This window comes from Apteryx mantelli, chromosome 3 (assembly GCF_036417845.1).
Source record: "Apteryx mantelli isolate bAptMan1 chromosome 3, bAptMan1.hap1, whole genome shotgun sequence".
Classification (NCBI taxonomy): domain Eukaryota; kingdom Metazoa; phylum Chordata; class Aves; order Apterygiformes; family Apterygidae; genus Apteryx; species Apteryx mantelli.
In genome coordinates this window covers 10363671-10378884 of record NC_089980.1, presented here as the reverse complement: position 1 = coordinate 10378884, position 15214 = coordinate 10363671, and the positions used below count along the sequence as shown (strand labels likewise).

The 15214-nt window shown below is 35.6% G+C and overlaps 1 protein-coding gene across 2 annotated transcripts in view; it reads right to left on the bottom strand.

The window, feature by feature from the left end:
- The window catches only part of ESF1 (ESF1 nucleolar pre-rRNA processing protein homolog), a 37825-nt gene that overhangs the window by 7654 nt on the left and 14957 nt on the right, over positions 1–15214 (bottom strand). For both annotated transcript variants that reach the window (XM_067292697.1, XM_013960124.1), the window contains exons 9-11: positions 13205–13366; positions 4020–4141; positions 2040–2130 (exon numbers count right to left, since the gene is read on the bottom strand). In XM_067292697.1, the coding sequence (XP_067148798.1) occupies positions 2040–2130; positions 4020–4141; positions 13205–13366 (375 nt within the window). The remainder of the gene's footprint in view (positions 1–2039; positions 2131–4019; positions 4142–13204; positions 13367–15214) is intronic.

Below are 15214 nucleotides of genomic sequence, written 5' to 3'. Positions count from 1 at the left end.
TTAAAACTGCTCCAGGGCTCACTGCATTCTGTTTTTCTCCTCCTTCTCAGTAGATCATCAGTAATCTTGCAAACAAAAGTTTCACTTGCATAATCTTTATGTCTGTTTTACCATCCCCATGTTTGGTAAGACTCTATGCACACTAAAAGTCCATTCTCCATATTATGGACAGAAAGGTTAAACTGTAGATACGATCAATCTGTGCTGAGCCCTGTCATGACTCAAAGAACTTCTCACATAATGCTGAAGAAACTGGTTTTTTTAGGAGATTTTGCATACAATATTGAAACATCAAACATTACTATAAGAGCACCTACACATTTTTGCTAGTAACAAAAATAATCAGTTGAAGAAATGGGATCTTCCTAGCAGTCTCCGAAATATTCTATACACAACTCAGCTACCTACTCACTAGGAAAGCGAGGCAAAAAAACAGCATTGCACGACACCTTAAATTGTGATATTTTCTTTAAAACATGAATAGGATTCATCCTTATTGTTCTATACTTCAGAATATTTAGACATACAGATAAGCTCATTAAGACATTTAAGTCCACGTTTTTTTCTGTATTTACTTTCTCCCAATACAAACAATCAGGATATAAGCCTATGCCGGCTGGTTTCAAATTAAACTAAGTGAATTCTTTTTAAAATGGAACTTGACTGTACACTGCTATAATTGAAAAAAATAAGAGTGGTGATTATCTGTAAATCTGTTGCTACTTTTTAAAAAATATACAATTCATGAGTCATTCTTAGGCTTTGACTCTGAAAAGCACGGAAGGCCAGAAACTTACACTTCCTGATTATCCCCACTATAAAACTTTAACCAAAGTTGTAGTCAGAACAAATTTGCTGTTACCACAGCAAAAGCTAACTTAAACACTGGACCAAGAAGCTTGCAAAAAAGGTATCCTAAAAATCCAAGCCAGACAAGTTATTTCCTAAAATACTACATTTCAAAATAGCTTAACACTGTCTTGATGTTCATATTATCATGCTAAATGAATTCCTAGACTGAAATTAATAAAGGAAGTCTGCTATCTATGTAGTACTAGATCATCATAACTCTGAAAACTTGAATAGTTCTGTTTTCCATTTAAGCAGGCTATGTACACTAAAGGTCTATTTAGAGAAAAATAAATCATATTTTCAAACTGTGGAAACATGTTTAAATTTTTCAATTAAAAAAAATACCACAGATTTTAAGATTATTTCACCAGTAGGGTTTTTAGGTGGCCAGACTACACTAGTAAAAACGTGCATCAGACTAATAGCAAACAAAATCAGTTTCTTCTGAACGACAACTTTGTGAAGAACAATCAGTACCAGCTGCACTACCAGAAATGTACATACATACACGCATACATAAATAAACAAGTAGGAAGAAATTGAAAAGGTAAAACAATCTGCCTGAAAACAAGATCAAGTTCTCATCTGTTTTAAAAATCAAATTTAATCTGTAATTAAAAAAAAAAGGAAAAAAATGCTTCCACTTTTTTTTTTTTTTTAATCTCTAGACAAGAGGTATTTGGTTTTGTTCTCAGCCAGGCTATTTCCCACATCATCTTACTCTTTGCCATTATCCTTACCACCTACACCTCCCTGTTAGCTACCAGAAAACTTGTTTTGTATATGATGCAAAAATATTTGACATATTTATCTAACTGACCCAAACTTCAAAGGGGCCCATACATATGTGGCTTCTCACGTGTATAAAAGGAAACAAGGTTCCAAGGCAATGAAGTTCTTTTCCTCTGGAATATTTTGGGGTTAGATGGCTTGCTTGTTGCCAATAGACATCCCCAGAAGTTGACTAAACGATGGTCTCCGATGAAAGCTAGGAGAAATATTTTCCCTACCATTCCATGTACTACAATATGCATCATTACTGCCTGCAATTGTAGGCAAATGACATCTACTTTATCTCATTTTGAAGATGCCATCTCTGCATTTATCCTAGCCTGACTTCATTTCTAAAGCTCATTATTTAAAGAAAAGGCACGTTTATTCCAGAAAAGTTACCCGTCTTGACCTACCTGTTTTCCCAAGCTCTTCAGCAAAGTATGGGTCACTGAGATCAACTTCAGATGGAAGTTCATCTACACTCAATTCTCTCTCAGCAGTAGCCTGTAACAAAACATAAACATTATTTCGATCAACATATAAACTACTATGTAAGTTTCCCTGAAATTAAAAGTTCCTTCTGTTAGTGACTATGAACATGAAAACTGAAATACTATATGCTGAACTTCATAAAATTAGAACACACTAAAAACTGCAAGTAAAGGCAAATCAACAATTTAAAATCCACTTCAAAGACTGAACTATAAAGTTTTTTTTATGTACCCAAAGAAGGGCAATTTACATATTCAAAGGATCTTTAATAGATGTATCCATAGACTATAAAGTGCACCAGCTAACCATATCAACAAATTACAGGATCAAATAAATAATGTTTACAAAAAATGAATGATTTTAAGAGACTGTCTGTCACTACATTTGGGAAAACACACTGGGAAGTTCTCTAGTTGGTACAGTTTTCAGTCCAAATGTGCCATATACTAAGTTTATGGTGTATATTCAAGAGGAAATCCTTTTGGCTTCGCAGGAGGCAGTTTTCAAACTTCAACGATAAAATCAAAGCATAGAATATAGCTCTGTGTACCTAATTATTACCTCATCACTTTTATTTCCTACAAAGACCGACAATATAGCCTTACTACAAGAAGTAACACACTCTTCTATTCTTCACTACTTCATTACTCTTTCTGAAGAATTTATACCACTTCTGTTTAAAATAAGAACAGTTACATAGCATTCTCCAAATGGCACCAGTTCCAGCTCAGGAAGTCACAGATCCAAAAGCCATTATGGTACGCTGGGGAAGTTTCATTTTATTACTTGCCCTGCTCCTTCCCAGATGAGGCTTCTGACTGAGAGAGAATATAGTGTGCAAAAAAACATATATCTGACACAGCATCACAGCATTGTTATGTCCTTATTTTATGTTCCACAAAAAACTCTACTGGGGAAGAACTTGAGTAAGGAGCCTCACTTTATGCTCTGAAATTCAAAAAACGTGAACCTGGATTTAAAAGGATAAATTCAATTACTGGAAGAACTATGAAAACTCTGACTTAATTTATCAGACCAAATCAGAATGTTATGCTAGCAAAAAAATAGTGCAATATATTAAATTCAGATCACTCATCTTCCAAAAGATTTAAGAAGTTATTGATCAGATGCCATTTAAAATTGACTGGAATGGACAGTGTACCTCAAGTTGCAGGAATTACTCTTATAAACATTATTCTGTAACATGAATTAGATTCAGAATAATTTAAGAATTTGGGGAAGTTAGATTAGCAGCTACACTAAGGTTTCATTACTCTGCCTATTTCTGCACATTACCACCACAGGAGTCAGTCAATTTACAATTGCATTCTGTATGTAGAAAGAAAAAGCAACAGCAATTTTCACACTGCTACAGGACCATTTTGTCATTCGTACAAAAAATTATTTACTATTTACTAATTTTCTTTTGCAATTTGAAATTTGAGTAGTTCTTCAGACCTATTAACTTTTTGCTGCTACTGCTTTGGGGAGATGAAAGTCTCTATCATTTTAGACCAAAAAATTCCCAAACCACAACTATCATTCTAATGATAACTTCACACTGATGAGCTTATTCTAGCAAAAAAGACACTTCTGAATGCATTCAAAAGTATACCAGAACAGTTGGTTTTCAACTAGACTCATTTATCTTTAAAGTTACACGAGTTAAAAATAGACTGATAGATGATCATTTTTGCAAGCATATTATGTATGACCAGTATTACCCTGAACATCCTCTAACTCTGTAGGTTTGGTGAGGAACACTCAGTCTTTCCAAATGAATGACCACTACACGTTCAAATCTCAAAATAGTATTGGAAGCTACACAACTTTCTAAAATTTATCCAAGCAAATAACAACAATTTCAAAAACTGAAAAAACATGACCGAAGCAAACATCACCTTTCTTTTTTTTTTAAGATTTCGTTTTTCTTTCTTCTTCTCTAAATATTTTTGCCATGGAGTTAGGTTGTCCTTTCCTTCCAAACGGTTTTTGACCATTTCTTCAGCAGTTTCTTTGAGGCCTAGATCAAAAAATAATAAGTTAAAGGAAATGAGATGAAACTGAACTTTTTTTTTTTTTAAATCAACTCCTTTTTAAAGGAAGTCTTGTTTTTTTCTTAACAAGTCAATGAAAACAATATAAACACTGCTCAGAGCAACATCATTACAAAAAATATCAGTTTACAAGGATGTGTTTTTTCAAATAAAATAATTATCCAACCATAAATTGTACAAGAGTCAGAAGAGCTTACTTATGCAATACCTGATTCCCAACACTCTTGCTGTTCCTCAGAATTGTCCCCTCTGCAGTCATTAGTGTTCAGTCTACAGATGCCACTTTTTAAGGATAAGAGTAACACAATAATACATATGCAACCACCCTTAAATTTAATGTACCTGACTATAATTAGTTAAGCCTCATAAAACCACTTTGAATACAGTGTAGTCATTCCCATTCTTTGTGAGCAGAAAAAACAAAGTACAAAAGATTTAGATACAAAAGCAGGACAAGGAGAGGTATGGGGCAAAGATTCTGAGAAGTTAAATCATGACCAGAACATACAACCATCTCCAAACAGCTGGCTTACACCTCTGACCAATGCTGTCCGTTTCACACAGAGTTACTATCCAGTTGTAACCATATCTATATGCCTCATGGACATAATAAAAATTGATATATAGCATCTTCTTGATTGAAGCTTTGCCTCGTGATAATACTGTGAGAACACTGCAGTATCTCTGAAAACTAGTGTATTTTCATCCTTTATTGTAAAAGAGAACAATAAGCTATTATTTTTGAAAATTTAGTCAAAATAAAGTTGCAGCTAAAAAGTCCAGAAGAACCCAAATAATAAACCAAAGAATTTCTTGCATTATGAACTACTGTCAGAACATGGTATGTATTAAGTCAAACTAGGCAAGACGTTTCCAAGTCATCCAGCCTTTTAATTCTGCTGTAACCCTTGGGACAAGAAAGTATGAAATCTTGTATTTTCACTTAAAATTAAAGTGATACAGGAGAAGAGGAAAGCATATTAAAATGTCAAGAGGCTTAGGATTTTTCAAATATTTAGGTCATACAGAAAAGCACAAGCTTTCTGGATTTGGGTTGTATCTTTTTTACCCAAACTATTGCAATCAGAAAATTACACCCTATTAAAGACAAAAAATAGCATTGTTTTTCTAGTATGTCTATAAATAGATGGTTAATAAAAGAAAATGCTTTTTAAGCCACAAAAATAGAAATGGCTATTTTTTATCTTAAAATATTTGTAATACTCTGAATTACTGAACAAGTACTATCCCCGCATTACACAATCTACCTAACTACTGACAGCCTTTGATTAATGAAGTCTATTTTCCTGTTAAATGGCTAGAAGTTTCAATTCACAAAATTATTTTTAAAGCTACTTAGTACCTTACTAGTTTAATAATAGAAAGCTATCTTAAACATAAGAAACAGTACACTCCTGGCATGACAGGAAACCTGGATTCAATACTTTCAAGATAGATAGATTTTTTTTTCCTAAAGTATTTGTATGCAAGAAGTAGAGATTAAGGGCACAGATTACTCGAAACAGATCAACCTCTCAAAGTAACAAAAAAAATTACAGAGTGTATAAAAGAATATATTCTGTTATCACTGGGTACCAATTCAAATTGTAATGACTCCAAAGAAAGAAAAAGATGAAGCAAGAGAAAAACAATCCTCTTACTTGGTTAGCCACGCCAAGTTACCAAAAGTAATTTTTGTATTTAGCAGCTATGTGATCTGAAAGATCAAAAGAGAGGAGTACCATTCTCTCTCTCTCCAGATTCTGCGAAGAATTGTAACCATTTAGACCATGGACTTAGATCTTCACTTCTTTGGTGTCCTTTTGTTACAGGTATGGTCTAAGAGGAGCTCTCAAGTTTGCATTTCCTGACCCGTCAAGAGCTGGAAAAGGTTTGATGGCACACTAAATGCCTTACTGAAAGAAGTTTCCTCTTTACTTTCACAGCATGACAGTTTTCTGAGGATCCTAGAAAAACGTACACCACAGATTTGCTATATACTGTCTCTAAATAATTCTAGCTTAACGGGATCAAATAGTAAGTTTTGAATGTGTTAGATTCACATTAAACTCCATAATTTAACACAGACTGACACTGTTTCAAAGCCTACCACTTGAAGCTGCACAAGTACGTCCTAATATTTAATTTAGCCCTTTTGTGAATATGAATTCTGATAACAGTTTTTCATCACATGACTACATTTTACCTTTTCCAGAGGACCTTAACCCCATTTAGTATATAGATGATAATTAACAGGTAGCTATTCGATATTTTTTGTGTCACTGCTCAATTTATAGGCAATAATTTGAACCCTACTCTAGAAACAGAATGGAACTTTCTATAACATGTATCATTACAGTATTCAATGGTGGAAAAACAACACCTTAAAAATAGAATTCATTAAATAACTGGAGTGTCACCATTTTACAGATAGAATATGTAAATCCAGAATAAACACTGAATTTAAAAGCATTCTTCATTTTGGGTGAAAAATTCCACACGCTTCCGGAATGCTTTTTCAAAAAAATCTTTATATTAAACAGCACTTACATGCTACGAGGACAACTCCTACTGATTTCAGATGCAGCTTATACACTTTCAGCCCTTCTTTGCATTAGATAAAAGGTATCATGATGGGCACTCACAAAAATGAAACTTCATGATGTAAAGAGATTAACTGACTTGCCTTGCAACACACTGGAGCAGAATTCAGTGGCAGAAAGAGAGAGAATCCACTTTCCTGGCAGAAGGTAACAGCCTGAGCAATGAAACAGTTTTTTTCCTTCTACCATCCTTGCTTCATTCACTACACACTTTTTTAACTTCTGTAACAAATGAGTCAGATATCCTATAGTTAACATCCTCTTTTACGACATGACTGATAGACCTTTGAAGCATGTAGGAATCATGTTTCTCTTCTCCCCTCCAAGTCTGATCCTCTCCGCCTCTTCCCAATTATACTCACTCCGATTGTCTCTTGTCAGAGCCTCTTTCCTACCATCCTAGCCCAGCTCTCACCTTACCAAATCCTAATCTCCCATTTCTCATACCAGTTTTATTGCTCAGAAGTCACAGCCTGACCTCTTCAGATGTCCTAAACTAGATCCCATTCTTTCTCCCCAACCCAAGGTTTCTCATTTGGCCAATCCCAGCTCCTCATCATTTCTTCCAGCTCTCCTCAGTAATGAGGAACTAAAAACAGAGTTCATAATGGAAAAAAACAGGCAGCCTCATGGACAGTTCTACCCGTCCCTAGAAAAGGAGGCAGATCATTTTCCTGAAAAACTGCAAACACCAATTTCTGTTCCTGCACTTGTCTATGCTCCAAAAATAATTCAAAGGCTCAAGAGCTGGTTACAACATGCCTGAAACATGAAGTGCAGACAAGATCTAAAAATGTATTAAATCGTGCCTTATATGAAGAAAAGAAACAAGCAAAAAATGATAGGAGCCAAAATTAACAGTAAGTCACAAACAATTACCACAACAAAAACTGGGTACTAAAACAGCAAACAAATGCAAATCCATGATAAAGGATATTATATAGGTCCACCATTAATTTGCTCACTAAGAAACCATGTGATACTACCAGAACAAATACATACAATACACCACTTCATCTCCAAAGTCAATGAAAGCAGATTCATCTGCTTCCCAGAAATTGAACTACTATTACTTTGGATACTATTTTGCAGTATTTTGTGGAAAAAAAGCTAATAGTCAGGTGGCAACCTTGCAGATTCTCTCTGAAGAGAGTAAATACCAGATTAAGAAATATATGTTACATCTCCAGAAAGGGGGGGGGGGGGGGGGGAGCAGTGAGAGAAAGAGCGTGCGAGAGACAGAGAAAGAAAGAGCATGTGAGAGAACAAGAGAGGGAAAGAGAGACAGCGTGTGCGCGACAGACCAAGCGCAACAGAGACAGACCGAGCATGCACATGACAGAGAGAGATGAGCGGACAGACACACCAAAATCTCAAATGGGGTTACAAAATTTCTGATATATTTGCCTGGAAAATGGAATCATTTGATCCCTCTGGCACAGAAGGACTTGGAGGAAAATACAGCCTTTTCTTGTGGTATTTGGCAGTCTCGTGAAAGGCGTTAGAGTTTCTCCACAGATTAGAATGACTTCGAAACAACTGTCCAGACCACTTCCCGAGAGTAAGAGTGTATTTAAGTGGTCAGAAGGCTTTTATGGCAGAAGGGAAAACGAATCGTCTACTTTAGGTAGAATTATTAGCTGTCCATAGAAAAGGCTAATTTGTACCCTTATCTATATCAAAAAAATTTAGTACAAACAAATGAATCACACAAGTTTTATTTAATCTTCACAAATAAGGACCATGAAGAGGGAGAAACTAATTTATATTAGCAAGCAACTAATCATAGTTCAACTAAAGAATTAAAAGCATGATAAATAGCACTGTAACAAACCTATGTATATGACTTCTCAAACTGCTGGAGGCAAGGAGGGGGAGAGGCCAGGTCAGAATTTTTACTTCCCTAACAGTTAATTTTGAAAATTTTTGCAAGTTTAACAACTTATAACTGTCACCAAAAAAAAAAAAAATAGAAGCTAAAAAGATGCTCTTCTATTCGCAGGAAATCTAAACCAGCAAGTTCATCTTGCATGTATACCTTATCAGGAAAAAAATATTGTTGTAGGTAGCCAAAAGGAATGGCTGACAGAAATATTCTGATAACATTAGAATTTTTCACCCCCAAAGACAGAATAAGCCACTGTCAAGACATCCTACCTAACACAGTATAACTCCCTGAAAAAAATGCCCAGTAGCCTGTCAGGTTTTCCTCCTTTTTGCACCCTTTATCCCTTCACTACCTCTTAGCATACCAAAGCAGGAAAAAAATATATATGCACACAATTAATGTTCATTCAGGGAGAGCCTGCAAAAGAGAACACTGAGTATTACCTCTCTAAAGGACCAGCCATCAAGATATGGGACCAATAGCAGCAGCTAAAATGTCATGTACAAAGCTAGTGCCACCTGAGCACATGCCCCACTGAGCACATACTTCTTTGGGCTGCCTGAGGGTGGCGCGCTGCAGTCAGAACTCGCGTGAAGCAATGGGGCAGATGGAGCCCTCTACTCCACGCAAGCGTTTTTTTGCTCCATATAATTGGTAACAACATGCAGTCAGGGTTCTCTATGCGCTTTACAAGGAGATGATTGCCTGCTGTTCTACTCTGGATGAAAACAAATTCTAAAGGTTCCTTTAAGCCTAGCTAAATATTTACATTTCATTCTTCCCAAAGGATTAATTTTCAAGTTCAGTAAGAAAAACTGCATGAAAAATGGGCTGAATATAATCAACACATTCAACTGCGGTCTTTTCCCTCTTCACCTTCTAATGGAGCTTTGGGAGATGGATCAGGATGGATAGTAATTGTTGCTCAAATCAGATATCATTAAGAAAACAGATAGATGATTAAATATAACACTGATTTTGCACCTGAAAGAAACAGACCATAGAGGGTTGGAACTACATCTAATTTATTTTTGCTGGCTCTGAGGTTTATTTAAAACTATTATGATTCAAGAATAACTGAATCATTCACAAAGTATGCTTTCTATAACCATGTGTAAATATTTGTGCCAAAACTCAAATTTTTAAATTAATTCAAATCTCTGACTTTCAACTGAAAAAAATTCTAGGTTTAATTATTGTAATTCTCTTTATATTAAACATTTGGGCAGGAAAATGATTTTGCAATAAGTGAAGTAGATTAAGGCAGAGCTTGATAATAAAAATACTTTAACAGACAAAAACTAGTTTTGAAGAAGTTAAGGAGTCTTAAGAGATTATAACAAAAACTATTTTTGAATTCCCAAAACATTCCAAGCAGAACACAATTAAATTGCTTTGGAATTTAAATGAGCATGTTTGTTTAAGGAAAAATAATGTAGTAACTAATGTACTTCTCTGAGAAGGAGGCATAACCTCAACTGCATAAATTGCCAGAGTTAAAAGCTACTGTTCAGCAAGTGCCAATCATGGTCCACCCTAACAGCTCCCCTCAAAAAACATCCCTTTTGGGTGCATAGGACCTCTTCTCCAAGTGCTGCCTGAAATCAATGAAGGCCAAAGCATTGCCAGACATTAGATGTGAAAACACTACGACACTCCACTTTTAACACTTTTATTTTGGAAGGAAGCCATCCAACTCATTAAAAGGATGAAGGAGGCAGAACAGGAACAGGAATCTGAAAGTGGATTTATAGGGACAGAGACAAGAAGCAGGAGGCAAGGAAGCCAAGTTGGACAGGAGTAACAACATCACAAACTGAACCCAGGTTTCCAAAGTATGAATGCTCTTCTTCTATGCAACAGATGGGGGGGGAGAAAAGATGCATCTCTGTATATATCTATATATCTATCCCTGTAATACTACGGGCTGCATTCCAGGGGCTAATGGCAGTACTGACTGACCTCATGGAGATAACTGGTTTAACTAAAAGAGTCAAATGAATGCTTCTACAATTTCCAGCACTTCTGATGATCTCTGATAATACTGTAACTTTTTTAGGGTAAGAAATTAGGAAACACTAACATATACTGCAAAACCACGGTTGCAAAACTGACATCAAATGCTGTAAACTACCAATGTAAACTTCATTGTGCACATATGCAAATTCAACCCTTCACTGTATGAACAAACAGAAACAATGCACAGATATCCAACTGACTCTAGACAAAGTCAGTCATTTTTATCAAAATGGTTTTAGCATCAGGCCTGTCAGAGTGACAAGAAGGACCACGAGTGTTCAGTGCATAAACCCCACTCCCTTCCACCCCCTTCTCAAGGAAGATGGGAATATACCAAAAGCCATAGGAGCTTCACAAGAAGGTGCAGTAGGGAAGGGGCTGGACTGGATGAAATATGGAACAAAGCCTATTTTCTAAAGTGAAATTCAATTGCAAAGAAACAAGGAGCTCCTGTACAAGGGAATTTGATTCCATCTCTACCACAGTTCCTAAATGTTAATATAAGTTACCTGTACCATGCAAGGTAAAGTTTTAAGAGCCAGAACCCTTCAGCAAACTTCTTGCTCTCCCTGTGCTACTAAGTTTCCTTCAGTCATCCTTAAAACAATTTTGCATTCCCTCTGTGGAGGGAATGGTTCGCTCTAGATTCTTTACTATGTCACCACATTAGGTTGCTTCGATTTTTTAATTTACAGAACTTCATTCATACAATTTACAAGACTCCTTCTTACATGGGAGGACAGACTGTATAACAAATAAAAGAACCCCAAACATATTTTCAAACACAACACAAAAATGCCAGCTTTTCTAACTGTTTAAAGAATGCCTGGCCTAACTATCTATTTTATATAAATAAATTCAGAACACATTCCTAACAACACCACTTTGTTTCTACTATCGCTTCCAGCTTTGCTCTGAAAGGTGGCAACAACGAATCTTTGTAAAAATCTTATCATAGCTACCTATGTATGAAAACTCATCTGCCTTTAATGCTCAGTGACGCAATGAATTAAAAGACATTAAAAAGCAACTTCAGGAATGCAAATACTGACACACTGTGGAGAGCAGAAGTAAAACATGATGATACTGCTGTGCTAGTAAGCACTCATCAGATAACACATGATATATACTTCCCCTAAAGTTTTGTGAGAAATGTCAGATATGATTGGTATTATATAAGCACAACTGAAAATTCACAGCGATTTTAATGCCACTACATACCTTCAAATACAGATCTTATCCAAACCTAGGAATAAAATTAATTCATTCAACTGAACTGAATTTACTGCAGACCAGAATAGGATTTAAAAAGAGAGCATTTTTATTTAACAGAAGTTCTCCCTGAGTGAGTACAGAATAATATTAGTGTAAATCAGATAATTAGATATGCATTCCCAGATAGAATTAAGACATCTATGGAGAAGAGACTGGATTCTAGTATGGCTCTGGTCTTACTATTTACAGTAAGAGGTGAGGCTGTGTCCTTACATAGGCTGCAGTTCCACACATACTGAGCCAATATAACATGCCCCCCAAAAGGGAATGCTGTACTTCCCTGCTCTCTGGGCTGCATAATTCAACCCTTGAGCATTCACCAAATGCTTCTATGAACCTATCTGGCTGCTTAACTCAACAGGAAGAGATCCAGATCTTTTCTTCTTTTCAAGAGTAGTTCTCCATTTCAGCAAGTGAAATTAACTTATAAAGGTTCTAAGAAGTGCCAGGGCTGGTACAGGCAGCCAGCATGAGCTCAGGGCCAGCGGCAAGGAAGAGAGGCCACAGGGAAACCTTTCCCTTTTTGGATGTAGCGAGTTTTTAAACTGGTGCATTACATCCCAGGGAAAGCACACACCCATAAACAAAAGAGAAAATCAGTTTGAATGTCTTTTCTTTATGAAAGAAAAAATAGACATTGTTTTTCAGATCTCTGGATGAGTTCTGCTGGGATGCTGTATGTTGAAGTCACTTTTTTGATTTCCAGATAAAAATCTGGATGTCAACAAATACAACAAAATACCCCCCAAAAGTTTTCTTTCCAGTAGCTTTCATTCCCACAAAGTAGTCTCACTGGAAAGTCAGACTTCATTTCCCTTTTCTTTTCTCCCAAGTCTTCAGCATTAAGTCAGAAAGATTTTAAAGCAATTCTCCTCTAATTTTATGCTGTTTCCAAATCGTGTTGGTTTTCCTTTTTAAAAGTGTAGATGTGTCTTCTGTTCTATGATTCTATGGCAAACACAAGTTCTATTAAAAAAAAAAAAATCTATAAAATGATGAATGAAAATGCAAGCACAAGAAAGACTGGCAAAAAAATAAACTACACAGACAACCTTGCAGCTAAGGAACTGAGCTCCATCATGTTATTTCCTCGATTTTCCTCACTGTAATCCATCTGGATTTCAATTTATGGGAAAAAAAGGTCAGTTTCTACTACTATAAATCCTACAACTTACATTATATCCATATTGGGAGGCCAGTACTGTAAATGATCCAAGTTAGTAAAACAAAAAATTAAAGCTTACCTGGAACCCATTTAACCTCCATTTCTATATCATCTTCTTCCTGTTTTTTCTCCTTTTCTTGGATACTTTGTAAAAGTTCTCTGTACTTGGCAATTTGCTCTTCATCATCTTTTTGGCTTCTCTTGGGTTTGTCATCTTCCCTTTCATGAGCTACATCACCACCTTAAAAAAAGAATTTAAAGTTATTACAGACAACCTCAACAAAATGATAAATTGAAGTTAATGTCTGAAGTTAATAACAGATAAGGCGCGTAAATAATTTCCAACAGAATATCTCATATTTTCATCTATAATTCCCAGAAAAAATAACCAATTTTAGAATTCTCGTATTTAGCAGATGAAATTTAAAAGTACCTAAAAGAACAAGAAAAATTTGCCCAAAGGAAATCATGGATAGGACTTTGCATTTTCAAATTATTAGTTTCAGAGTCCCTTACAACGGAGTAGTACCTAAGTCTCAAAAATTAGTTCTGTAGAGCATTCTGAAAATATAAGGTGCTATATTTTAACAAAGCTTGCAACATTCTGTTACAAGAAAAGCCAGATAATTATTCTTACCCTTATATTCAGTGACTTGCCAAATTAACAAATGAAGAAAGATGGAATGAATTTTTTTTTCTTTTTTTAGTGAAACACAATTGCAATGTGACTTCTAATAAGCTTTTAAAAACTTTTTCAGAGATAAACAGGCTTGTAAAGGCTTTAAAGATGCCGCAGCTCCTTGAACAATAGAAAGCTAGGCTTGGGGCAGGGCTTGGTCTTTTTTTTGCATGTTTTCTTCCCTCTTTTAACAGTGAGACTGTGCTTCCTACAGTTGCATGGACAGTATAACTGGTATCAGGAAAGCCAGACCTCAGCTGCAAGCTAGCACAGAGCGACCTCTGGTGTTTGGCTAGAAATTAGGTGTGATACTGTTTTCTTCTCTTCCACAGCCCACCACCATAAGGTGCTGGTTGTTAGCTGGGACTAGCAAAATCGACCGTTCGATTAACTGCAGCTGCTTTTCCACTTTCCCTACAGATAGCAGAGATCTCAGAGGGAAGCATCTGCTCAGGCAGCAGGCAAAAGTCATTCAGTTCTGGAGAGCGAGAAGAAAACGAAGCAATTTTGTTGTTTCTTCTTTCTGCCGTCATGTGAAATGATAAGAAAACTATACTGGATGAGAGCTGAAGAAATCCTTAAACTAAGAAAGGCTCCTGTGAAACTGGATAAGGAAGGGGCTACTGATGTGTATTTATGATTGTCAGGAGAATTGCTTATGAATAAATCTTCTTTCAGTACTTTATGCAACTGCTAAAAGAATTTTTAGAATACAAACTTAGTATTTCAATATATTGAGTATTTTTTCCCCTCACTAAAAGCATTTTTTCTAAGAGAAGAAATTTAAATGGTCATGCATATTGCCATACTTTCTAATTTAGAAAAAACATGCATTTCTTTTGTCAAAAATAACAGTTTTAGAAACATTCAAATATCACCTCCAAAAAAATCCATAAAGGCTTTTCATTCTATAAGCAACTAAAGAACACTTGACAACAGCTGTGAGAAAGAAAAAAGAGCTGAATATGTTCTCAAAGTTTGTTCAGACTTCAAATAATCTTGTTGCTAGCTTTCAATTATCACACTGTAATGCCTAACGAGGAACCACTTTCTGATGGATATTAAGGAAGTCTTTTTCTGCCAACAGCTTGTTCAAAGACTTTTTAGTCCAAAACAATTGTGGTGCATTAACAGTTGCATTGTGAAAGAAATACAATTAAGAGAAAAAAAGCTTAACATGTGAAGGAAAAATGCACGAGCAGCTAAAACTTAGCTTGAAAATACAAGTATATTCTTTATTTTTTAAAGAAGATTAGTAATGGAAATGCTAACACAACTAGAAAAATTAAGGGGAAAAAACAGTTGACTAAATTCCTGAAACAGGTCAGAAACTTTTCAATACAATGGTCTCTGCTTATTTTTTTCCAAAAAGCTTTAATTCAAAAATGTAAACACAAATGCAGAGGCTCA